This window comes from Moschus berezovskii, chromosome X (assembly GCF_049115385.1).
Source record: "Moschus berezovskii isolate FMDL1 chromosome X, NW_MosBer_1.0, whole genome shotgun sequence".
In the NCBI taxonomy this organism is placed as follows: Eukaryota; Metazoa; Chordata; class Mammalia; order Artiodactyla; family Moschidae; genus Moschus; species Moschus berezovskii.
This window is the reverse complement of record NC_142488.1, coordinates 72,975,553-73,001,695: the sequence shown is the minus strand read 5'-3', so window position 1 is coordinate 73,001,695 and position 26,143 is coordinate 72,975,553. Positions and strand designations below refer to the sequence as shown.

At 37.4% G+C, this 26,143-nt stretch overlaps 1 protein-coding gene across 1 annotated transcript in view; it reads left to right on the top strand.

Moving 5' to 3' along the window:
* HDX (highly divergent homeobox) overlaps positions 1–26,143 on the top strand; it is a 237,002-nt gene that overhangs the window by 139,784 nt on the left and 71,075 nt on the right. The window contains exon 5 of the mRNA XM_055438372.2: positions 2,358–2,504. Within this exon, the coding sequence (XP_055294347.1) occupies positions 2,358–2,504 (147 nt within the window). The remainder of the gene's footprint in view (positions 1–2,357; positions 2,505–26,143) is intronic.

Here is a 26,143-nt window from a genome sequence, read left to right as displayed (position 1 = left end):
CTAATGGTCACCTCCTTCAAGAGAACTTATAGCTCACACTATGCCTCCCAGGACTGCTGCTGCCAGTGCCTTTGTCCCCGCAGTAGGCCACTGCTGACCCATGCCTCCACAGGAGGATTTCAAACACTCACAAACAGATCTGACTCTCTCTTGTTAGGGGGGTTACTGCTCCTTTCCCTGGGTCCTAGTGCCCACAGGGTTTTGTTTATGCCCTCCAAGAGTCTCTGGCAGGTATGAAGCTTGATTTTAAACATGATTGTTCCCCTCCAAGTGTGTTGTGGCTGCTTCTTCTTTGTCCTTGGATGTGGGGTATCTTTATTTGGTGGGTTACAACAGCATCCTGTCTATGGTTGTTCAGCAGTTAGTTGTGATTTTGGTGTTCTTGCAGGAGAAGATGAGCACCGTCCTTCTACTCTGCCATCTTGCCAAACTCCGATATAGGAAAGACACATAAAATTTTTATGTTATAAATAACTTGATCATTATTTTACTTGATTAAAAAAAAACTTGGATGACATGCTTTGATTCTTTTATTGTAAACATGTAATTTAGTACTAGTACATGTAATAGTTGCTATTAATCAGGGTTTGCTTGTTTGTTTTTAACTATAGCAGGGAGATGAGATCTAGCTGGTATTGAAATTCATTGACACACAAAGAAAAGCTGTATTATATGTCTTACTGAGTAATATATGTTAACTGTACAGTCTAACTTCATTTTCTTGGTAGTAAACAGAATTCACATATTGCTTTTTCATCCTGATAGCTAAAAGTTGTTTTCAAAAGTTGTAGCTTTAAAACAAATTTGCACCTGTTATTTATTATATCGGTATTAGCTATGATAACTCTTTTAAGTATTGTTTACATGTTTTATACATTATCTTTCATTGTTACCTGAATTGAATTTAGAAGAGAGTTCCATTTTAAATTTCAGTTAGGGAGGAAGCGTTCAAAACTATTTATGTCTAGGAAGGCTTTGAAGTCTAACCTCTGTGTGGGACCAGATCATTTATTCTTAGGCAGAAGGCAGCAACAGAACCTCACACCCATGCCATGATTTGCCACTTTTATTCTCTATTCGTTCACTGTCACAGGCTTTCTCCGACTCTCCTTCTCATCACTCTCACTCTTTCATCACAAACACGCATATACTCATATAAGATTTTACAGGATATATATTTTTAATTAAAGCTATTTTTTAGATATTTTAACCACCCCTTGAAATAACTGGAAACATCATAGGGCTAAAACTACTAGAAAAAAAATCAGATATATGTCTATTTCTAACTGCCATGATATTTCTCTGCCCTGTTGAATAAGCCCTTTGACCTTTCTTTTCGTGTCTTCTTACTCATAAACAAAGGTCTTTATTCTATCATGCTTCTAACTTATTTATTAGGGATGCCTCTAGGATTCATTGAATTAACACAATATATAAAGTCCATAGTTATTTGGTTTAAAATAAAGCTAAGAATTAAAAAGACAGGCTTATTCTGAAACTTTCTGAAGACAAATGTGATTGTTCTCTTAAAAGAACATTATCTTCTTGCATTTCTCTTATTTAACATTTTAATTAATTATAACATTAATTGTAACTTATCGATAGTTGCTACTGCTGCTGCTGCTAAGTCACTTCAGTCGTGTCCAACTCCGTGCGACCCCATAGACGGAAGCCCACCAGGCTCCCCCGTCCCTGGATTCTCCAGGCAAGAACAGTGGAGTGGGTTGCCATTTCCTTCTCCAATGTGTGAAAGTGAAAAGTGAAAGTGAAGTCGCTCAGTCGTGTCCGACCCTTAGCGACCCCAATGACTGCAGCCTACCAGGCTCCTCCATCCATGGGATTTTCTAGGCAATAGTACTGGAGTGGCTTGCCATTGCCTTCTCCGTATCTATAGTAAATCTAGGTTAATTTATCAAAAGACAACACTGTGACATTATCTCAACTCTGGTAATTTTTAATATATGCAGTGTGAGTGTAAATATATACATTACAGAGAAAAGTTTGAGAGAATAAATTATAATTAACAAATGCAATTTTCAGTGTAGTTAGTGATTTTAATTATCTTCTTTTAAAACTGCATTTGGATCTTCTACAATTACCTGTATTTTTTGTGTGATTACAGCCATTTTAAATCAGCATTGCTTAATTACTATCAGCTAACTTTTTTTTTACCCATTTCAGTCTAGCACATTTCATAGAAATAAATACCATGAAAATATCCATTTCAGAATTGGGAAACAGAGTAAGAATTATGAAATCAATTTATGCATAGAAAGTAATCTAGCACATCTTGCTCTGATGATGCCCTTTAATATTTGATTATTGATTATTCTAATTTTTAAAAATGTTCTTTACAGCTACAAGATCGCACTCAGTTCAGTGACCAAGACTTAGCCACTCTTAAGAAGTACTGGGACAATGGCATGACCAGCCTTGGCTCTGTTTGTCGAGAAAAAATTGAAGCAGTTGCAACTGAATTAAATGTTGACTGTGAAATAGTTCGGGTAAGGGATTTTCAATAATTTTCACATTGTAGTTGATGAGTGTCATAAATGAAAGCCTTAAAAATTTCATCATTTGTGTTTATCTAATAACTAGTGATGTTGAACATCTTTGTACGTGCTCTTTTGGCTACCTATATGTCTTCATTGGACAAATAGCTACTTAGAACATCTGTCCATTCTTTGATTTGGTCTTTTTTTATATATATATATTGAGGTGCATGAGAGGTTTGTCCATTTGGGAGATGAATCCATTGTCAGGTGCATTGTTTAAAAATATTTTCTACCATTCTGAGGATTGTCTTTTCGTGTTATTTATAGTTTCCTTTGCTGTGCAAAAGCATTTAAGTTTAGTTAGGTGCCATTTGTTTATTTTGGTTTTTATTTTCATTACTGTAGGAAGTAGATTGAAGAAGAGCTTGCTGTGATTTAATTCAGGGTGTTCTGCTTATGTTTTCTTCCAAGAGTTTTAAAGTATCTCTCCTTAAATTTAGGTCCTTAATCCATTGAATTTATTTTTGTGTGTGATTTCTGACTCTTTGCAGCCCCATACAGCCCAAGGAATTCTCCAGGCCAGAATACTTGAGTGGGTAGCCTTTCCCTTCTCCAGGAGATCTTCCCAATCCAGGGATCAAACCTAAGTCTCCCACAAAGCAGGCAGATTCTTTACCAGCTGAGTCACTATGGAAGCCCGTGTGGTATCAGTTCAGTTCAGTTCAGTTACGTTACGTTACTTGGTCGTGTCCGACTCTTTGCAACCCCATGTACTGCAGCACGTCAGGCCTTCCTGTCCATCGCCAACTCCCGGAGTTTACTCAAACTCATGTCCATTGAGTCAGTGATGCCATCCAACCATATCATCTTCTTTCATCCCCTTCTCCTCCTGCCTTCAATCTTTCCCAGCATGAGGGTCTTTTCCAGTGAGTCAGTTCTTCACATCAGGTGACCAAAGTATTGGAGGTTCAGCATCAGACCTTCCAATGAATATTCAGGATTGATTTCCTTTAGGATGGTTTGATCTCCTTGCAGTCCAAGGGACTCTTAAGCGTCTTCTCCAACACCACAGTTCAAAAACTTCAATTCTTTGGTGCTCAGCTTTCTTTATAGTCCAAGTCTTACATCAGCGTTCTAATTTCATTCCTTAACATGCAGCTGCCCAGTTTTCCCAGCACCACTTATTGAAAAGTCTGTTTTCCCCACTGTATATTCTTGCTTCCTTCCTCATAGATTAGGTGACCATAGGTGTGTGAGTTCATCTCTGAACATTTTATCCTGTTCCATTGATTTATATATCTGTTTTTGTGCCAGTACCATACTGATTTGTTATTGTAGCTTTGTAGTCTAGTTTGAAGTCAGACAGCCTGATTCGTTCAGCTCCGTTTTTTCTTTTTCAAGATTACTTTGACTATTTGGGTTACTTTGTGTTTCTATACAAATTCTAAAAATTTTTGTTCTAGTTCTTTGAAAAATGCCTCACACCAATTAAAATGGCCATCATCAAAAAATCTACATACAGTAAAGCTGCAAAGGTTATGGAGAAACGGGATCCCTCCTACACTGTTGGTAGAAATACTAATTAGTACCACGATTATGGAGAAGAGTATGGAGGTTCCTTAAAAACTAAATATAGAACTACCATATGATCCAGCAATCCTGCTCCTGGATATATATGTGGGGAGGACCATAATTCAAAAGGATACATGCACTCCAATGTTCTTTGCATCACTGTTTACAATAACCAAGACATGGAAGCAAACCTAAGTGTCCATTGGCAGAGAAATGGATAAAGAAGATGTAGTACATACATACAATGAAATATCATTCAGTCATAAAAAGGGAATGAAATAATATTATTTGCAGCAACATGGACCTAGAGATTATCATACCAAGTGAAGTGAATAAAAGATAAATATTATATGATATCACTTATATGTAGAATCTAATAAAAATAATACAAATGAACTTATATACAAAATAGCAACAGACTCACAGATTTTGAAATCAAATTTTTGATTGCCAAGGGAAAATGGAGGGGAAGTTATAAATTAGGAAATTTGAACTAACATGTACACACTGCTATATATAAAATAGATAACTAACAAGGACCTACTGTATAGCACAGGAAATTTTACTCAATATTCTGTAATAACATATATGGGAAAATAATCTGAAAAAGAATTGATATACATATAATTTATTCACTTTACTGTACACTTGAAACTATTAGAACATTATAAATCAACTATACTCCAATAAAAATTAATTACAAATTGTATGAGGTGCTTTAACCAATGCTACCAATAAAGTGAAAAACCCCACAGAATGGGAGGAAATATGTGTAGTTCATATATCTGATAAGGGATCATGTCTATGTAAAGAACTCTTACATCTCAACAATAAAAAGGCAAATAATGTAATTAAAATGGGCAATAGATTAGAATAGACATTAATCCAAAGATTTACAAATGACCAATAAATACATAAAAATATGCTTAACATCATTTGTCATTATGAAAATAAAAACCACAATGAGATAGATACCTCTTAACACCCACTATGATGGCTATAATAATAATAAAAAAACAGCTAATAACAAGTGTATGCCAGGATGTGGAGAAATTTGAACCATTTTACACTTCTGGTTAAAATGTAAAATGTTTTAGCCACTTTGGGAAACAGTCTTCAAAACTTTTTACATAGAGATATATGACAGAAATTCCACTCTTAGGTAATACTCAGAAGAAATGAAAATTATGTCCACTCAAAAACTTTTACATGGAGATGAAGAATCTCTGGCTATGGAGGGCCAACTATGGGACTTGACTATCCATGGATTTTCATATCCTTGATGGTCCTGGAATGAATCCCCCTATGGTTACTACCCAACTGTAGATTTACATAACTAAGTTGTTCCAGACATACTTAAAATGCTTCCAATAAGTACATCAAGTAAAAAATTTAAAAGGTATTTCTTTTAGTATTTGATCTACATTGATAGCATCGAATAATCTGTTTCAAGAAAAAATGATTTAAATTTGAAGCAAAAGTAGTTTATCAGTTTCAGTATTACATCTGTTCAAGTTAAATAAACTACTTATTCTTATGTCAATTCATAAGTTTTAAGTTGTGTTCTTTTTGGAGCCGCATGATAGAGCTTGTGCTGTCCTGCTCCATCCCACCTAGGTTGTGAATCATCCCTTTCTCTGGTGTATTCATGCTGTATATGCTACCCACACATTAGTCACTTAGTAGTCCTCTTGGTTATCAGATTAAATGTCATGGTATCACAGTGCTTGTGTTCAAGTAGCTTATTTTACTTAATAATTGCTCCAAAGCTTAAGGGTAATGGTGCTGGCAATTCAGATTTTCTCCTACTGCACCTAATTTATAAATTAAACCTTATCACAGGTGTGTGTATAGAAAAAGCATGGTATATAAAGGGTTAAATACTATCCCTTGTTTCACACACACTCAGATAGCGGGACACTACTGTGCATCTCACATACTATATAATGAATGATAGATTGAAAATTATAGTGATCAGTCATGGAAACTGTAGCTTACATTCCATTTGAAAGATATTAAAATTTGTGTAAGATTTAGGTAATGACAGTAGTCTGCTGGTAAGTATTTAACAACAGTTTTTTTTTGTTTGTTTGTTTTTTTTAAGAAAAAGAACTCTGATTTGTATGATTTGTTGATTTCTATGATATAAAGATTCCTGCCATGGCTGATTCCATGGCTCATTTAATGCAGATTTCAGAAGAGATACTAACAGCTGGCTCTTGTAAGCAAGTAAACATAGTCTTCAGCTCACACTGAAGGATCATTCCAGAAAATCAAGAAGTAACTACTATTAAAGAATAATAAAACAAATTACAGAACTCTTCCAGAGGAGGAAATATTTTCTCATACATATATACATGAATAAAGAGGGAGAAATATGGGTGAAAATCAGAGCATATTTCTAAAAATAAATAATTTTCTCAAAATAAATACTATCATGCGCAGACCTTTGCTTTTTATTTTTTTTAGGATTCAGATGAGAAGTAAAATGGAATCTTGTATTTACTGAGCATGCTGCTGCTGTTTAATCATTAAGTTGTGTCCAACTCTTTGAGATTTCATGGACATAGCATGCTATGTGTTATACATATGAACTGGGAAATAGAAATACATTCAGTTCAGTTCAGCTCAGTTCAGTCTCTCAGTCGTGTCCGACTCTCTGCGACCCCATGAATCACAGCACGCCAGGCCTCCCTGCCCATCACCAACTCCTGGAGTTCACTCAAACTCATGCCCACAGAGTTGGTGATGCCATCCAGCCATCTCATTCTCTGTCGTCCCCTTCTCCTCCCACCCCCAACCTTTCCCAGCATCAGAGTCTTTTCCAGTGAGTCAACTCGTCGCATGAGGTGGCCAAAATATTGGAGTTTCAGCTTTAGCATCAGTCCTTCCAATGAACACCCAGGATTGATCTCCTTTAGAATGGACTGGTTGGATCTCCTTGCAGTACAAGGGACTCTTACATTAGACACATCCTATTTCTAAGGAGCCTGAAGTCTAGCAAAAGAGATAACAAAAGAATATAGGTGACTGAAGAGGAATTGGAGTGGGACCATGGTATGTGGAGCCTAAGCGAATGCCACTATTATGGAAATACAGAGAATGTGTTTTTGTTGTCGTTTTTAATCAAAATTATGTACACACATAGCTTAAGGAGTTAAGTTCTGTAGGACTTGCTACAAAACCAACATTCTTTACTTCTCCCCTCCTACCATTTTGTGGCAGCCAGAATCAATTATTTCCACCCTTTAGATGATTCCTTTGGTATTTACCTCTATCTGAATAATTCTATATTAATTAGAATGAAGTTTTGCTGTGAATAACAAAGACTCAAAAAATAGGCATTTATTTTAAAATATTATTAAAATAATATTTGAAACAAGATATTTCAAGTCCATGTACAAATCTAGAACTGTCATGGCAGTTCTGCCCTATGAAATCCTCCAAGTTTCTGATGACTTCCGTCTTCCATTCTGCCATCCCTATGACGTAGCTCTTGTCTTCAAGGTCCAAAATCATGACATTTATGGTCCAGGTAGCATGACAGAGATGAGGAGATAGAAGGTACAAAAGTGTGTACCAGCTTTCTTTTATAAGGGATTCCCAGAAACTGCTACAAGACACGTTCTCTTAAATCCCATTGGCTAAAGATGAGTCACATGGTAATATCTAACTGCAAGGAAAACAGCAAATGTAGTTATATTATGGAGATCCATGTGCCCAGCTAAACTTTCTATTATATTGGATGAGGGATAAATCTATTGGAGAACACCTAGCAGTTTCTTCTGTTTATATCACTGCTTCTTGATTTTTTCAGTGTTAGGCATTGCTGATTTTTATTTAACTATGAAATGCAAGGTATTCTAACCTTTTCAAGATTTCTTCATTGATCCTTTTTACCAAAATGCATATTTCTTCTCTTCTTACTCTCACAGTATAATTATTTCATAATTTTGGTTAGTTTGATATTCAGTGTTAACATTATTATGACTATGTAAATGCTTTACCATTTGTCTTATGTAGTATACTATTATTTTCTGTCCCTTTCTGCATAGTATTATTTTGTTTCCTTGAAGTCTATTATTTACTTATTTTTTGGTTTTTGTATATTTTCTTGCTTAATTTTCTTGGTACTGACTACTAATTTATCCTGATACTCTTTCCCACTTGTACGTATCTCCTTTCAGTATATTCATACACATTTGGTAGTGCAACAATTTTATCATCTTAAAGAAATTTTTCCTGGAATCTTCTGATATGTTCCAACTTGAATTTATTACTCTGCACCTGGAACACAGCTGTTACCCTGAGATTTCCATTTTCAATCTGTTCGTTCTTTTGTTATACTTTCAATAGTATATCTTCAAATTTATCTTCCAAATTTTCCACTTAGTTTTTTTATTTTTGTTCTTATTCAATCTGTCACTGATACTAATAAACTCCTTGTACCATGACAGCAGCTTTCAGACTCTTTGGATTGTCATACTGGTTCACACTGGTTCCTTGAGACCCCATACTCCAGAAGAGGAGACACAGAGACAGAATATTACTGAAAACGTACTCTCCTGAAATGAAAGATAACCACAGGATTCCTAACTAGGATTTTATTTGATATAAAAGAGTTTTAGGCACAATTGATGTTAAAAATGGCCAAAGCCATTGACTGTGCAGAAACCTTTATCCCTATAGAAAACACTAACAAAGAGAAAAAGGAAGAAGTATTACTATTTTCCTCTTGTCTGTGGCTAGTTAAAAATTATATCAAGAGAGGGGACATATGTACACTTACGGCTGATTCATGTTGATGTTTGACAGTAAATGACAAAATTCTGTAAAGCAATTTATCCTTCAATTAAAAAAATAAATTAATTAAAAAAAACTTCTATTAGGCGAAAGAACAGTGAACTGCTTACTAACTTTTTGTTTTTAGGGATTTTTCAAGACGCAGAATGCTAATTGAAGAAAGAAACTTTGAAAAGATGATGTGTTTTAAGAGACCTCTTTTTTATTATTAGGTAGATAAACTGAAGATAAGAATATGTTTGCCAGATAAATATATACCTGAGATATTGGGAGAAACTATGTAGATGCTTTTAAGTCTAATAGGCCTTCTAATTATTGATCACCAAAATGAACTTTCCCTCAGGATGTCTAGTTACCTATTACTTGTGGAATAATGTGGAAAGTTTGGATTCATGTTTTCTTGTAATAGCTTATACTTCTAAAAATTCTTGGAAGCAAATGGCGTGTTTTGCTTTTAACTTCATTGAATGTTACTATGTGCATATATTTCTTTAATTTGGAATGTTTCCCATGATAGTGTTGATTATTTATTGACTTACTCACTCACCAAAGGTAAACTGCTTATTATATGCCTGAACTCTTCTAGATGCCATGGGAAAAACACAGCTCTCCTTAGTAATTTGCAAATTAGCATGATCAAATTTTTAATGTCTCTGTGTTTCAGTTCACAGTAAATAGACATAATATAATAAAGGGTTATTTTGAGATAGTAATAATATATGTGGATAATAAGTGTAAAGCACCATATGTCTTTCATAAATTTAGTTCCCTGCCCTATCTCTCTGAAATTCAGTTTAATGCCTTGCTTTTCCATCTATGTTTGGGTTATAGTGGACAGATATCAAAATGAACTCTTGTGTGTCAAATATTTGTATAAACAATATACTTCAATGTTTTAAGTGCATTTTGAAAGATAAGAAAATTTCATGGAAAAAAAAGATGTATGTTTTTAAATTTTAGATTATATTTATCTTCCAAATATCATGACTAGATTTGATGTCTTTAAATAGAAGACTGCTCTTCACTTATACTGTTTTCACCTTTCTTTTTTTTTTTTTCATTAAATATATGACCCTCTGCCACTAATGTATATATAAAACAAATTGCCCATGATTGGCTATATACTATATATAGTATACCACATATAATGGGCATTGAATTAAAGCCGGTGGGCATCTTGAGATTGAGTTTCATGCTCTTACTTTATATAAGAAAAGTGTGGTTAGATAGGCGTATGGCTTGTTGAAGGACACACAGCCAGTTGGTTTATTAGATGCCAGATTTCCTTATTACCAGTCCAAAATTATTTCCATTTCACCAGCGTATATTTTACCATAAGAATTACTTTGCATACTTAAAAATATTGATCACCCCATCCCAGATCTACAAAATCATTCTTGAAGGGAAGGGTCCTAGGATCTAATGTTTCCTTTCCCCTAATAATTCTTACGACGTATGACTTTGGAAAGGATTTCACTTTACTACACTCTGTTTGTGGCAAAATGTTCTAGTTGATTCTTTCCTTCCATAATACTTGGTCAATTTTTGTGACTTGTGGGTCCCATCACTTCATGGGAAATAGATGGAAAAACAGTGGAAACAGTGTCAGACTTTATTTTCTTGGGCTCCAAAATCACTCCAGATGCTGATTGCAGCCATGAAATTAAAAGACGCTTACTCCTTGGAAGGAAAGTTATGACCAACCTTGATAATATATTAAAAAGCAGAGACATTACTTTGCCAACAAAGGTCCGTTTAGTCAAGGCTATGGTTTTTCCCGTGGTCATGTATGGATGTGAGAGTTGGACTGTGAAGAAAGCTGATAGCCGAAGAATTGATGCTTTTGAACTGTGGTGTTGGAGAAGGCTCTTGAGAGTCCCTTGGACTGCAAGGAGATCCAACCAGTCCATCCTGAAGGAGATCAGTCCTGGGTGTTCATTGGAAGGACTGATGCTAAAGCTGAAACTGCAATACTTTGGCCACCTCATGTGACGAGTTGACTCACTGGAAAAGACTCTGATGCTGGGAAAAGTTGGGGGTGGGAGGAGAAGGGGACGACCGAGAATGAGATGGCTGGATGGCATCACCGAGTCTGTGGACATGAGTTTGAGTGAACTCCGGGAGTTGGTGATGGACAGGGAGGCCTGGCGTGCTGTGATTCTTGGAATCGCGGAGAGTCGGACACGACTGAGCGACTGAACTGAACTGATTTTCCTTGTCTATTTGTTTCTTGTCTATACATCTACCAAATTGTAAATCCAAGTTCCACAAAGGGCATATATGAGGCTTACTTGTTTACTACTGTATCCTTGGCTCTAACACAGTACTTACACATCCTTGATGTTCAATAATGTTTGTGGAACGAAAGATTGAATTTTTTATACAAATTTAAGGGTTATACTTCATTGACAGTTATTACAAAACATTGGCTATATTCCCCATGTACAATACATCCTTACAGTCTATTTTACACCCAATAATTTGTACTTCCCACTGCCCCATCTCTATATTGCCCTTACCCTCCCCTCCACTGGTACTCACTAGTTTGTTGTTTGTATCTGTGAGTCTGCTTCTTTTATGTTATATTTGTTAATTTGTTGTATTCTTAGGCTCCACTTATAAGTGATATCATACATATTTGTCTTTCTTGGTCTGACTTACTCCACTTAACGTTTAGCCCTTCAAGTCCATGTTGCTACAAGTCGAAAGATCTTTGTTCTTTTTATATGGCCGAGTAATATTCCACTGTGTGTGTGTTTATGTGTACATGCCACTACTTTTTTATCCATTCATCTGTTGATGGAAACAAGTTGCTTCCATATCTTGACAATTGTAAATAATGTTGCTATGAACATTGGAGTGCCAGTATCTTTTTGAATTAATGTCTATATTTTTATTTTTTTGGATATGTATCCAGAGGTGAATTGTTGGGTCAAATGGTAGTTCTATTTTTAGTCTTTTGAGAAACCTCCATACTGTTTTCCATACTGGCTGCACAAATTTACATAACAACCAACAGTGTAGGAGGGTTTCCTTTGAAAGTATGCATATTTAACAGAAAGGTATGCCCTCTCTGCATAGTACACAGAAAACAAGTATATAATGATATACATTTAAACTAACAGAAGTTTGGAATATTATTTTTCTGTTTTTAATAGAAATGTACTTAGAAGCTTATAGGGCCTGAGTGTTCTCATGTTTAATAGTCATTATATTTGTCCTGTTAACACAGGGGAAGTTCTGTTTGAAAATATATAGTTATTATATAAATTTATGAGCAACTGTGGAGGGGTAAATACTATCCAGGAGACTATAAATTTGGAAACCAGTTGTATCAATTTATAGATTATTCAGATAAGGAATCTGAGGCCTAGATTGATAAAATAACTTAACCTTGGGTCACATAAAATGGTTGAAAAACTACATTTCAAAAACCTATGAAACAGAGAAATAAATACTCAAATTCCTCAATGGTCTAGTGGTTGCTGCTGCTACTACTGCTAAGTCACTTCAGTCGTGTCCGACTCTGTGTGACCCCATAGACGGCAGCCCACCAGACTCACCCATCCCTGGGATTCTCCAGGCAAGAACACTGGAGTTCGTTGCCATTTCCTTCTCCAATGCATGAAAGTGAAAGTGAAAATGAAGTCGCTCAGTCGTGTCAGACACTGTGCGACCACATGGACTGCAGGCTACCAGGCTCCTCCGTCCATGGGATTTTCTAGGCAAGAGTACTGGAGTGGCTTTCCAGTGCCTTCTCCGGGTCTAGTGGTTAGGATTCGGTAATTTCATTGATATGGCCCAGGTTCAATACCTGCTTGGGGAACTGAGATCCTACAAGCCACATGGCATGCCCTCCCCAAAAGGAATAAATCCTCTTTACATAACTGATAGTTGGAATGCAGAAAGGCTATTTGGGATAAGGTGGAACCAGAGTGAAAAAAATGGAACCAAGGCTTAGATTAATAAGACAATAAATATTGACTCAGTCTAAGGAAGAACATTTTGCAAATAAAAATAAAAATGGACTGGGAAAATCTTGCAAAGTAGTATGCTTCATATTCCTGAAATTTTCATGCAAAGACTGACTAGCCATTCACCTACAATGCTGAAGAAAGAACTTTTACATTAAATAAAAGTTAGACTAGTTGGCTTTTAAGATTACTTCTATCTTCTATGATTCATTGAAAATGTATTAAAACAACTAACATTATATTTGTACACCAAATTATTTTCTCAGTACCTTCCAGTTTTAGGAAATATCCAGAAAGGAACTATTTCTGTCCTCAGTTCTGCTCAGTTCAGCCGCTCAGTCGTGTCCGACTCTTTCCGACCCCATGAATTACAGCACGCCAGGCCTCCCTATCCATCACCAACTCCCGGAGTACACTCAAACTCATGTCCATCGAGTCAGTGATGCCATCCAGCCATCTCATTCTCTGTCGTCCCCTTCTCCTTCCGCCCCCAAACCTTCCCAGCATCAGAGTCTTTTCCAGTGAGTCAACTCGTCGCATGAGGTGGCCAAAGTATTGGAGTTTCAGCTTCAGCATCAGTCCTTCCAATGAACACCCAGGATTGATCTCCTTTAGAATGGACTGGTTGGATCTCCTTGCAGTCCAAGGGACTCTCAAGAGTCTTCTCCAGCACCACAGTTCAAAAGCATCAATTCTTTGGTGATCAGCCTTCTTCACAGTCCAACTCTCACATCCATACATGACCACTGGAAAAACCATAGCCTTGACTAGACGGACCTTTAGTTCTCATATAATCCTGGTATTCACATGAAATATTATTTTACCTTTATCACTATACATTCCATAATTACTTATTTCTCCCAAGATGGGTGAAAAAAGAAGTTGAAAATAAGTCAAAACTGGTTTCTTTTTTCTTTTTCTCCTCTTTTCCCAAACCTTCATGACCTAAAGGAAACAAAAAATGTCCTAAGAAAATTGTATTGGTCTTCTGCCCACATCATCATTTTTCCAAGAATCTATGGCTAACATTATTGAGAATAAGAAGTTTCTGCATTTAAAATTTGATAAGCATCAGTATTCAAAAATAGAAAATAGAGAAAATACATACAGTTTATTGGAGCTTTAGTAAGAAGTTGAAATTCTTTACTTTTTCTGAAGTCTAATAGCTTAGTCTCATTGAGACCATGTGAAAGAAAATTGATACCGAACTATACTCTTTAAAATAGTACTTTTTCCATGGGAGAAGTTACCAAATCTAGCAAAGTTAACATTCATGAATATTTTTCTTTTCTACCAGGTAGTTTTCACTTGGTAGCATACAAAACAATCTATGTGTTTTATGTTTCACATTTAAAATGGAATGCTAAATATATCAAAAACTGCAATACTTTGGCCACCTCATGCGACAAGTTGACTCACTGGAAAAGACTCTGATGCTGGGAAAGGTTGGGGGCGGGAGGAGAAGGGGACGACAGAGAATGAGATGGCTGGATGGCATCACCGACTCTGTGGACATGAGTTTGAGTGTACTCCGGGAGTTGCTGATGGATAGGGAGGCCTGGCGTGCTGTGATTCATGGGGTCGCGGAGAGTCGGACACGACTGAGCGACTGAACTGAACTGAACTGAACTACATTCCTTAGAATATGAAGAGAAAATGCACACCCAAATATATATAGAATTAATCTTCTTGGATTAACTGAATAGTTCTTCTGTTTTGCCTTGCATTTTATTTTACAAAATCTTACCAAGTAAAAGTTAACTTTATTTATAACTTTATTTACATTTGATAAAAAATGTAGAGCCTTACATCTAAGGCTATTTTGTATATATGTGAACCTTGTGATATAGAAGAAATTCTGCTTGCTATATAAAGAAAGGGTACCAAAATCAAATTTAGACCAGAAATTATGAAATGCTATTGAGTGACTTTCTACACTCAAAGAAAATACACAGGTTTTAAGAATTCTTTTACTTTGTAACTTGGCATGGCAATTATTCTTTATAGGTATCATAACAAAACAGTAAAGGCTATGACCTTTTTGAAAATTACATAAGAAACTTGAATATAAAATTGATTTTTTTTAATTGGAGGCAAATTACTTTACATTAATATATTGGTTGGTTTTGTCATACATTGACACGAATCTGCCCCAGGTGTACATGTGTTCCCCCTCTTGAACCCCACTCCCACCTCCTTCTTCCCCATATCCTCCCTCCAGGTCATCCCCGTGCACCAACCCCGACCATCCTGTATCATGCGTTGAAACTGGACTGGTGATTCATTTCACATATGATAATATACATGATAAAATGCCATTCTCTCAAATCATCCCACATTCACCCTCTCCCAAAGAGTCCCAAAGACTGTTCTATATACCTATGTCTCTTTTGCTGTCTCGTATACAGGGTTAAGGTTAACATCTTTCTAAATACCATATATATGAGTTAGTATGCTGTATTGAAGCTTTTCTTTCAGGCTGACTTCACTCTGTATAATAGGCTCCAATTTCATCCACCTCATTAGAACTGACTCAAATGCATCCTTTAGATGGCTGAAAAATACCCCATTGTGTATATGTACCAAAGCTTTCTTATCCATTCATCTGCAGATGGACATCTAGGTTGCTTCCATGTCCTGGCTATATAAACAGTGCTGCAATGAACATTGGAGTACATGTGTTTCTTTCAATTCTGTTTTCCTCGGTGTGTATGCCCAGGAGTGCAATTGCTGGGTCATATGGCAGTTCTATTTACAGTTTTTTGAGGAATCTCCACACTGTTCTCCATAGTGGCTGTACTAGTTTGCATTCCTACCAACAATGTAAGAGGGTTCCCTTTTCTTCACACCGTCTCCAGCATTTATTGCATGTGGACTTTTGGATAGCAGCCATTCTGATTGGTGTGAAATGGTATCTCATTGTGGTTTTGATTTGTATTTCTCTGATTATGAGGGATGTTGAGCATCTTTTCATGTGTTTGTTAGCCATCTTTATGTCTTCTTTGGAGAAATGTCTGTTTAGTTCTTTGGCCCATTTTTTGATTGGGTCATTTATTTTTCTGGAATTGAGCTGCAGGAGCTGCTTGTATATTTTGGAGATTAATTCTTTGTCAGTTGTTTCCTTTGCTATTAATTTCTCCCATTCTGAAGGCTGTCTTTTCACCTTTCTTACAGTTTCCTTTGCTGTGCAGAAGCTTTTGATTTTAATTAGGTCCCATTTGTTTATTTTTGCTTTTATTTCCAATATTCTGGGAGGTGGGTCATGGAGGATCCTGCTGTGATTTATGTCGGAGAGTGTTTTGCCTATGTTCTCCTCTAGGAGTTTTATAGTTTCTGGTCTTACATTTAGATCTTTAATCCATTTTGAGTTTATTTTGGTGTATGGTGTTATGAAGTGATCTAGTTTCATTCTTTTACAAGTGACTGGCAAGTTTTCCCAGCACCACTTTTTAAAGAGACTGTCTTTTCTCCATTTTATATTCTTGCCTCCTTTGTCAAAGATAAGGTGTCCATAGGTGCGTGGATTTATCTCTGCACTTTCTATTTTGTTTCATTGATCTATATTTCTGTCTTTATGCCAGTACCACACTGTCTTGATGACTGTGGATTTGTAGTAGAGCCTGAAGTCCGGCAGTTTAATGCCCCCAGTTCCATTCTTCTTCCTCAAGATTGCTTTGGCTATTCGAGGTTTTTTGTATTTCCATGTAAATTGTGAGATTATTTGTTCTAGTTCTGTGAAAAATATGGTTGGTAGCTTCATAGGGATTGCATTGAATGTATAAATTACTTTCGGTAGTATACTCATTTTCACAATATTTATTCTTCCAATCCGTGAACACGGTATATTTCTCCATCTATTAGTGTCCTCTTTGATTACTTTCATAAGTTTTTTATAGTTTTCTATGTGCAAGTTTTTGTTTCCTTAGTTAGCTATATTCCTAAGTTTTTAATTCTTTTCGTTGCAACAGTGAATGTAATAGTTTCCTTAATTTCTCTTTCTATTTTCTCATTATTACTGTATAGGAATGCAGGGATTTCTGTGTGTTGACTTTATATCCTGCAACTTTACTGTATTCATTGATTAGCTCTAGTAGTTTTCTGGTAGAGTCTTTAGGGTTTTCTGTGTAGAGGATCATGTCATCAGTGAACAGTGAAAGTTTTACTTCTTCTTTTCCAATTTTTATTCCTTTTATGTCTTTTTCTGCTCTGATTGCTGTAGCAAAAACTTCCAGAACTATGTTGAATAGTACTGGTGAGAGTGGGCACCCTTGTCTTGTTCTTGACTTTAGGGGAAATGCTTTCAGTTTTTCACCATTGAGGATAATGTTTGCTGTGGGTTTGTCGTATATCGCTTTTATTATGTTGAGTTATGTCCCTTCTATTCCCACTTTCTGGAAGGTTTTTATCATAAATGGATGTTGAATTTTGTCGAAGACTTTCTCTGCATCTATTGAGATAATCATATGATTTTTACTTTTCAGTTTGTTAATGTGGTGTATTATGTTCATTGATTTGCAGATCCTTGCATTCCTGGGATAAAGCCCACTTGGTCATGATGTATGATCTTCTTAATGTGTTGTTGGATTCTGATTGCTAGAATTTTGTTAAAGATTTTTGCATCCATGTTCATCAGTGATAATGGCCTGGAGTTTTCTTTTTTTTGTGCGGTCTTTACCAGATTTTGGGATTAGGGTGACGGTGGCCTCATAGAATGAGTTTGGGAGTTTCCCTTCCTCAGCAATTTTCTGGAAGAGTTGAGTAGTATAGGTGTTAGCTCTTCCCTAAATTTTTGGTAGAATTCAACTGTGAAGACGTCTGGACCTGGACTTTTGTTCGCTTGAAGATTTCTGATTACAGCCTGTATTTCCGTGCTTGCGATGGGTCTGTTAAGATTTTCTATTTCTTCCTGGTTCAGTTTTGGAAAGCTGTACTTTTCTAGGAATTTGTCCATTTCTTCCAAGTTATTCATTTTATTGCCATATAATTGCTGATAGTATTCTCTAATAATCCTTTGTATTTCTGTGTTGTTGGTTGTGATCTCTCCATTTTCATTTCTAATTTTATTGATTTGGTTCTTCTCCCTTTGTTTCTTGATGAGACTGGCTAGTGGTTTGTCAATTTTATTTACCTTCTCAAAGAACCAGCTTTTGGCTTTGTTGATTTTTGCTATGGTCTCTTTTGTTTCCTTTGCATTTATTTCTGCCCTGCTGCTGCTGCTGCTGCTGCTAAGTCACTTCAGTCGTGTCCGACTCTGTGTGACCCCATAGATGGAAGCCCACCAGGCTCCCCCGTCTCTGGGATTCTCCAGGCAAGAACACTGGAGTGGGTTGCCATTTCCTTCTCCAATGTGTCAAAGTGAAAAGTGAAAGTGAAGTCGCTCAGTCATGTCAGACTCGTAGCGACCCCATGGACTGCAGCCCACCAGGCTCCTCCGTCCATGGGATTTTCTAGGCAAGAGTACTGGAGTGGCTTGCCATTGCCTTCTCCGTATTTCTGCCCTAATTTTTACAATTTCTTTCCTTCTACCAACCCTGTGGCTCTTCATTTCTTCCTTTTCTAGTTTCTATAGATGTAGAGTTAGGCTGTTTAGTTGACTTTTTTCTTCTTTCTTGAGGTGTGCCTGTATTGCTATGAACTTCCCCCTCAGCACTGCTTTTACAGTGTCCCAGAGGCTTTGGGTTGTTGTGTTTTCATTTTCATTCATTTCTATGCATATTTTGATTTCTCCTTTGATTTCTTCTATGATTTGTTCATTATTCAGAAGCGTGTTGTTCAGCCTCCACATGTTGACATTTTTAATTGTTTTTCTCCTGTAATTGAGATCTAATCTTACTGCATTGTGGTCAGAAAAGATGCTTGGAATGATTTCAATTTTTTTTTTGAATTTACTAAGGCTAGATTTATGGCCCAGGATGTGATCTACCCTGCAAAAGGTTCCGTGTGCACATGAGAAAAAGGTGAAATTTATTGTTTAGGGGTGAAATATCCTATAGAGATCTATTAGGTCTAACTGGTCTATTGTATCATTTAAAGTTTGTGTTTCCTTGTTAATTTTCTGTTTAGTTGATCTATCCACAGGTCTGAGTCGGGTATTAAAGTCTCCCACTATTATTGTGTTTTTAATTTCCCCTTTCATACCTGTTAGTAATTGTCTTACATATTGTGGTGCTTCTATGTTGGGTGCATAAATATTTATAATTGTTATATTTTCATCTTGGATCGATCCTTTGATCATTATGTAGTTTCCTTCTTTGTCTCTTTTCACAGCCTTTGTTTTAAAATCTATTTTATCTGATATGAGTATTGCTACTCCTGCTCTCTTTTGGTCTCTATTTGCATGGAATGTCTTTTTCCAGCCCTTCACTTTCAGTCTGTACGTGTCCCTCGTTTTGAGATGGGTCTCTTGCAGTCAACATACATGAGGGTCTTGTATTTGTATCCATTCAGCCAGCCTTTGTCTTTTGGTTGGGGCATTCAACCCATTTACGTTTAATGTGATTATTGATAAGTATGATCCCGTTTCCATTTTCTTTATTGTTTTGGGTTCGAGTTTATATACCCTTTCTGTGTTTCCTGTCTAGAGAAGATCCTTTAGTCTTTGTTGGAGAGCTGGTTTGGTGATGCTGAATTCTCTCAGCTTTTGCTTGTCTGTAAAGCTTTTGATTTCTCCTTCATATTTGAATGAGATCCTTGTTCGTTATAGTAATCTGGGCTGTAGGTTACTTTCTTTAATCACTTTAAGTATGTCTTGCCATTCCATCCTGGCCTGAAGAGTTTCTGTTGAAATATCAGCTGTTATCTTTATGGGGATCCCCTTATGTGTCATTTGTTTTTTTTTTTTCCCTTGCTGCTTTTAATATTTATTCTTTGTGTTTGATCTTTGTTAATTTGATTAATATGTGCCTTGGGGTATTTCGCCTTGGGTTTATCCTGGCGACTCTCTGGGTTTCTTGGACTTGGGTGATTCTTTCCTTCCCCATTTTAGGGAAGTTTTCAACTATTATCTCCTCAAGTATTCTCTCATGGTCTTTCTTTTTGTCTTCTTCTTCTGGGACTCCTATGATTCGAATGTTGGGGCGTTTAATATTGTCCCATATTTCTCTAATGTTGTCCTAATTTCTTTTAATTCTTTTTTCTTTTTCCGTCTCTGTTTCATTTATTTCTACAATTCTATCTTCTAGCTCTGTTATCCTGTCTTCTGCCTCCGTTATTCTACTGTTTGTTCCCTCGAGAGTGTTTCTGATCTCATCTATTGCATTATTCATTGTATATTGACTGTTTTATTTCCTCTAATTCCTTATTAAACATTTCTTTCATCTTCTCAATCCTTTTCTCCAGTTTATTTATCTGTAACTCCATTTTGCTTTCCAGATTTTGAATCATTTTCACAATTAAAATTTGAAATTCTTTATCACGTAAGTTCCCTATGTCTTCCTCTTTTGTTTGTGTTGGTGGGCATTTATCCTGTTCCTTTACTTGCTGGGTATTTCTCTGCCTCTTCATCTTGCTTATATTGCTGTGCTTGGAGTGGACTTTCATTCCTCCGGCCGTTTGTGAAGTTCTCTTTATTATGTAGTTACCTCGTTGTGTGTGGAGTTTGATGGGTGACTTGTCATGGTTCCCTGGTTTGGGAAGCTTGTGTCGGTGTTCTTGTGGGTGGAGCTCGTTTTCTTCTCTCTGGAGTGCAATGAAGTGTCCAGTAATGAGTTTGAGATGTCAATCGTTTGGGTTGGCTTTGGTCAGCCTGTATGTTGAAGTTCAGGGCTATTCTCCTGTGTTGCTGGAGAATTTGCGTGGTATGTCTTTCACTGAAACTTGTTGACCCTTGTGTGATGCCTGATTTCATTGTATGTATGGAGGCATTTGATGAGCACCTATCAATTAATGTTCCCTGGAACAGGAGGTCTCTGGTGTTCTCAGGATTTGGCCTTAAGTCTCTGCCTCTGGTTTTCAGTCTTATTCTTGCAGTAGGCTCAAGACTTCTCCCTATGTTACTTCCAAGGCAGTTCCTTCTATTGTAAAAGCTCTTCTCTTTGCTGGTCTCTTCAGTGTCTAATTCACATCCTGACACCAGGTGGCGGTGGTGGACACTGGCACACCTGTTCCGTCTGCTGTGGGGAGGGAGGAACACTGTTAACAAATATCACTGGCGTCTGTGGGGAGTGCTCGCAGTGTCTCGACTACACTGAGAATGCTCCCGCTCGCGGCGTGTGTGCTTCCACTGTTTATGCTGCTCAGACTCTGGGTTGCTCTGCCGGGAGCTGTCCGCGGTTGGCGCTGGGTTGCATGCACTTCCCAGGTCTGGTCTGAGAAGCTCAGGTTCAGGTCCTTGGGTACTCCCCAAAGGCGCAGACTTGGCTGGGACTGCGTTTTGTGCTTTCCCCAGTCCAAGCAGCTCAGGTAACCAGGCTTTTGGTGAGCGTGGTTGCTGCGACTTGTCAACTCCCCGGTCCCTGCCACTCAGTTTTCTGGGTGTACAACTGGCACACTTTCTCAGGCGGATATAGACCAGCCCATACCCGAGAAGTCTTTGTTAGCAAGGAAGCCTGCCTGCAACTTGGTATGGGAAGCCTCTCTGGGGCCGCAGCTGCCCCTTCCGGTGCTGGCCGCCCTCCCTGCCTGTCCTGGCATAGGCTGGGGGATGGGCCACCTACAGCCGGCTCACTCTGCTCAGTCTTTTGCTCTGTGAGCGGGGCTAGCGGAGTCTTCAGTTCAGTTCAGTTTAGTCCCTCAGTAGTGTCTGACTATTTGCGACCCCATGAATCACAGCACGCCAGAACTCCCTCTCCATCCATCACCAACTCCCGAAGTTCACTCAAACTCATGTCCATGAAGTCGGTGATGCCACCCAGCCATCTCATCCTCTGTCGTCCCCTTCTCCTCCTGCCCCCAATGCCTCCCAGCATCAGGGTCTTTTCCAATGAGTCAACATTTCTCATGACGTGGCCAAACTATTGGAGTTTCAGCTTTAGCATCAGTCCTTCCAATGAACACCCAGGACTGATCTCCTTCAGGATGGACTGGTTGGATCTCCTTTCAGTCCAGGGGACTCTCAAGAGTCTTCTCCAACACCACAGTTCAAAAGCATCAATTCCTCAGCGATCAGCTTTCTTCACAGTCCAACTCTCACATCCATACATGACCACGGGAAAAACCATAGCCTTCACTAGACGGACCTTGGTTGGCAAAGTAATGTCTCTGCTTTTTAATATGCTAACTAGGTTGCTATGCCCATGTCTTTATAGAGAAACAAATCTCAAGGAAGAAAATGGTAGGCCAAGCATGCCCTGTTCCTTGATTCAAACTCATCCATGAGGGCAGTCCACTATCTTCTTTTAAGGAGAAGCAAGGCGCAGAGAGGGGAAGGATGTCTATACATTTGGCAAAAGACATCGAGAGTTTATCCCTACCACTACTCAACTTTTCTGTCATCTTTACCTTTTAGGCTTAAACGAGCTTATGCATAAGCTGGAGTAGGAACATACCCATCCCGGGAGGGGACCAACAGTCTACTGAAGTCATCTACTCTCACTTATTAAGACAATTTGCCCTTTTGCTCATCCTTTTTGGGCCATATTTGAACAGTAAAATTTTGCTCCCAAAAGACAGTGAAATATGCTATAACTACATATTAAGTAAATCAACCCCAGAGCTACTTAGGAATTAATGTAGACAATTCACTCTCTATTTTTTAAGCAAAAGTATTTCTGGTCTTGCCCAACATCAACTGTTTGGCAATAAAATCAAAAGTTGTCACAGAGTTATAAAGATATAAATGCCTTTCTGAAGGAAGTTAGAATCCAACAATTAAAGTTCAAAAGAAGTAGAAACTCCAAATTCTTATGTTAGTGTCCAACAAACAATTATGAATTAATATCCAAAGAAATAAAAGTTTTACCCAAATTCTTACTCTGTTCAAATTCTTCTCAGTCAGGAAAGTTCTTGATGACTGGGTAGAATCAGAAATTATTCTAATAGTGGACACTTGGTTTTGTCCCCCTGGTGTGAATGTTCTTTCAGTGCTGTCATTATTCAAATATGTCTGACTTTTTGAGGAGTCCAATGAGTTAAAACACAAAAGTTTACCAGCAACTGAAAAACAGCCACTAACTTAAAGAAAAAGCCAGTCCCTAGTACTTAATAAGTCATCCCGGGCACAATTACATTCTAGGTATCTGGTTACTCTCTTAAGCCAAGGGCTGTAGTAGAAACTTCATGGCTTCCGATAAAAGGAAGGTAGATGGAGATCTTAGTTTCAGCTTCATGAGGACACAACTAAGTATGTCAATGATCCTGAGTTCACAACCTGTGAACTTCAATTCAATCGAGAAAAATCATCCAGAAAAATAAATCTGGAAAAAAAATTCACTGATGCATAATTGTTTTCTTATTTGGAACAAGGCAGTTGAGAGACTTTGCCTTCCTGTATAATTTAGAAATTAGCAGTCAAGGCTGCCCCAATCATCAGATCTTACTTATGATGCCTTTTTTATTTAACAGATTTATTTAAAAACTAGTAAGTTGTCGTGAAGACAAGTTTAGTTTTATGTCTTAAATGTTAGTGTAAAATTTGTTCAGTGGGGCTAGTTTTTACTCTGTTCTTGAATAAAACTCAGACAGATCCCATAAGCACTTTTTGGTTCTAGAAAGCATTGGGATTACTTTAAGTGGCAAGTTTTCAATTTGAAATCTGAAATGTCCAATCCAGTGGAATACGTCTTCTAGTTTCATTCAAGACGAAATCTCTCCTCCTCCAGATGGAGTCTTTGGCAGAGAGGAAGCAGGAGATTAAAGGTCTCCAGTTCAGTCGCTCACTCGTGTCTGACTCTTTGCGACCCCATGAATGACAACACGCCAGGCCTCCCTGTCTAGCACCAACTCCCGGAGTTCACTCAATCCCAACCCAGGGCTCAAACCCGGGTCTCCCGCATTGTAGACAGATGCTTTACCGTCTGAGCCACCAGGGAAGTCCGTAGTGGGTTACCATTTCCTTCTCTAGGGGAGCTTTCTGATCCAGGGATTGAACCTGCATCTCCTGCATTGGCAGGCAGGTTCTTTACCACCGAGCCATCATGTAAGCCCTATTCAGTTATTGATTGTTAAACATTTTTAATTGAATTATCATTTATTTACCATGTTGTGTTAGTTTCAGATGTACAGCAAACTGATGCGTTTTTATATATGAATGTATATATAATAAGTGTGTGTGTGTGCATGTTAGTTGCTCAGACGTGTCCAACTCTTTGCGACCATGGACTGTAGCCCACCAGGTTCCTCTTTCTGTAGGATTCACTAGGTAAGAATGCTGGATGGATTGTCACAACCTTCTCCAGGGGATCTTCCCGACCCAGGGATCAAACTCAGGTTTCCCACAAGGCATGAGGATTCTTGACCATCTGCACCACGAGGGAAGCCATATATACACACATATATACATATACATATATATGAATATATATATATATACACATATTCTTTTTCAGATTATTTTCCACTATACATTACTGCAAGATACTTACTATAATTCCCTGTGCTATATAGTAGGTCTTGTTGTTGTTTATTCTATATAGAGCAGTGTGTGCATGTTAATCCTAACTCATTAATGTATCTCTCCCCCCATCCCACTATTCTCTTTGGTAATAAGTTTGTTTTCTCTGTCTATGAGTCTACTTCTATCTTGTGAATAAGTTCATCTGTATATTTTTTTTTAGAATCCACATTTAATTGATATAATATGATATTTGTCTTTGTCTAGTTTACTTCACTCAGTATGCTAATCTCCAGATCCAGGCATCATTTCATTTTATTTTTATTGCTGAGTAATATTACATTGTATATATGTATATATAACACATTTCTTTATCCATTCATCTATTGATGGATATTTAGGTTTCCCTATTACTATTAAGACTTAAATTGAAGAAAATAGGGAAAACCACTAGACAATTCAGATGTGACCTAAATAAAATCCCTTATGATTACACAGTGGAAGTGAGAAATAGATTTAAGGGACTAGATCTGATAGAGTGCCTGATGAACTCTGGACAGAGGTTCGTGACATTGTACAGGAGACAGAAACCAAGACCATCCCCATGGAAAAGAAATGCAAAAAAAAAAAAAAAAATGGCTGTCTGAGGAGGCCTTACAAATAGCTGTGAAAGAAGAGAAGCGAAAAGCAAAAGAGAAAAGAAAAGATATAAGCATCTGAATGCAGAGTTCCAAAGAATAGAAAGGAGAGATAAGAAAGCCTTCCTCAGCGATCAATGCAAAGAAATAGAGGAAAACAACAGAGTAGGAAAGACAAAAGTTCTCTTCAAGAAAATTAGAGATACCAAGGGAACAGTACATGCAAAGATGGGCTCGATAAAGGACAGAAATTGTATGGACCTAACAGAAGAAGAAGACACTAAAAAGCGGTGGCAAGAATACACAGAAGAACTGTACAAAAAAGATCTTCAAGACCAAGATAATCACGATGGTGTGATCACTCACCTAGAGCCAGACCTCTTGGAATGTGAAGTCAAGTGGGCCTTAGAAAGAATCACTACGAACAAAGCTAGTGGAGGTGATGGAATTCCACTTGAGCTATTTCAAATTCTGAAAGATGACGCTGTGAAAGTGCTGCACTCAATATGCCAACAAATTTGGAAAACTCATCAGTGGCCACAAGACAGGAAAAGATCAGTTTTAATTCTTATCCCAAATAAAGGCAATGCCAGAGAATACTCAAACTACTGCACAATTGCACTTATCTCACAGGATAGTAAAGTCATGCTCAAAATTCTCCAAGCCAGGATTCAGCAATATGTGAACGTTGAACTTCCAGATGTTCAAGTTGGTTTTAGAAAAGGCAGAGGAACAAGAATCAAATTGCCAACATCTGCTGGATCATGGAATAAGCAAGAGAGTTCCAGAAAAACATCTATTACTGCTTTATTGACTATGCCATAGCCTTTGACTGTGTGGATCCACATGGGGAACACATGTACAACCGGGGCAGATTCATGTCAATGTATGGCAAAACCAATACAATAATGTAAAGTTATTAGCCTCCAATTAAAATAAATAAATTTAAAAATAAATAAATAAACTTTGGAAAATTCTGAAAGAAATGGTAACACCAGACCACCTGACCTGCCTCTTGAGAAACCTGTATGCAGGTGAGGAGGCAACAGGTACATGGTGGACATGGAACAACATACTGATTCCAAATAGGAAAAGGAGTACGTAAGGTTGTATATTGTCACCCTGCTTATTTAATTTATATGCAGAGTACATCATGAGGAATGCTGGGCTTGA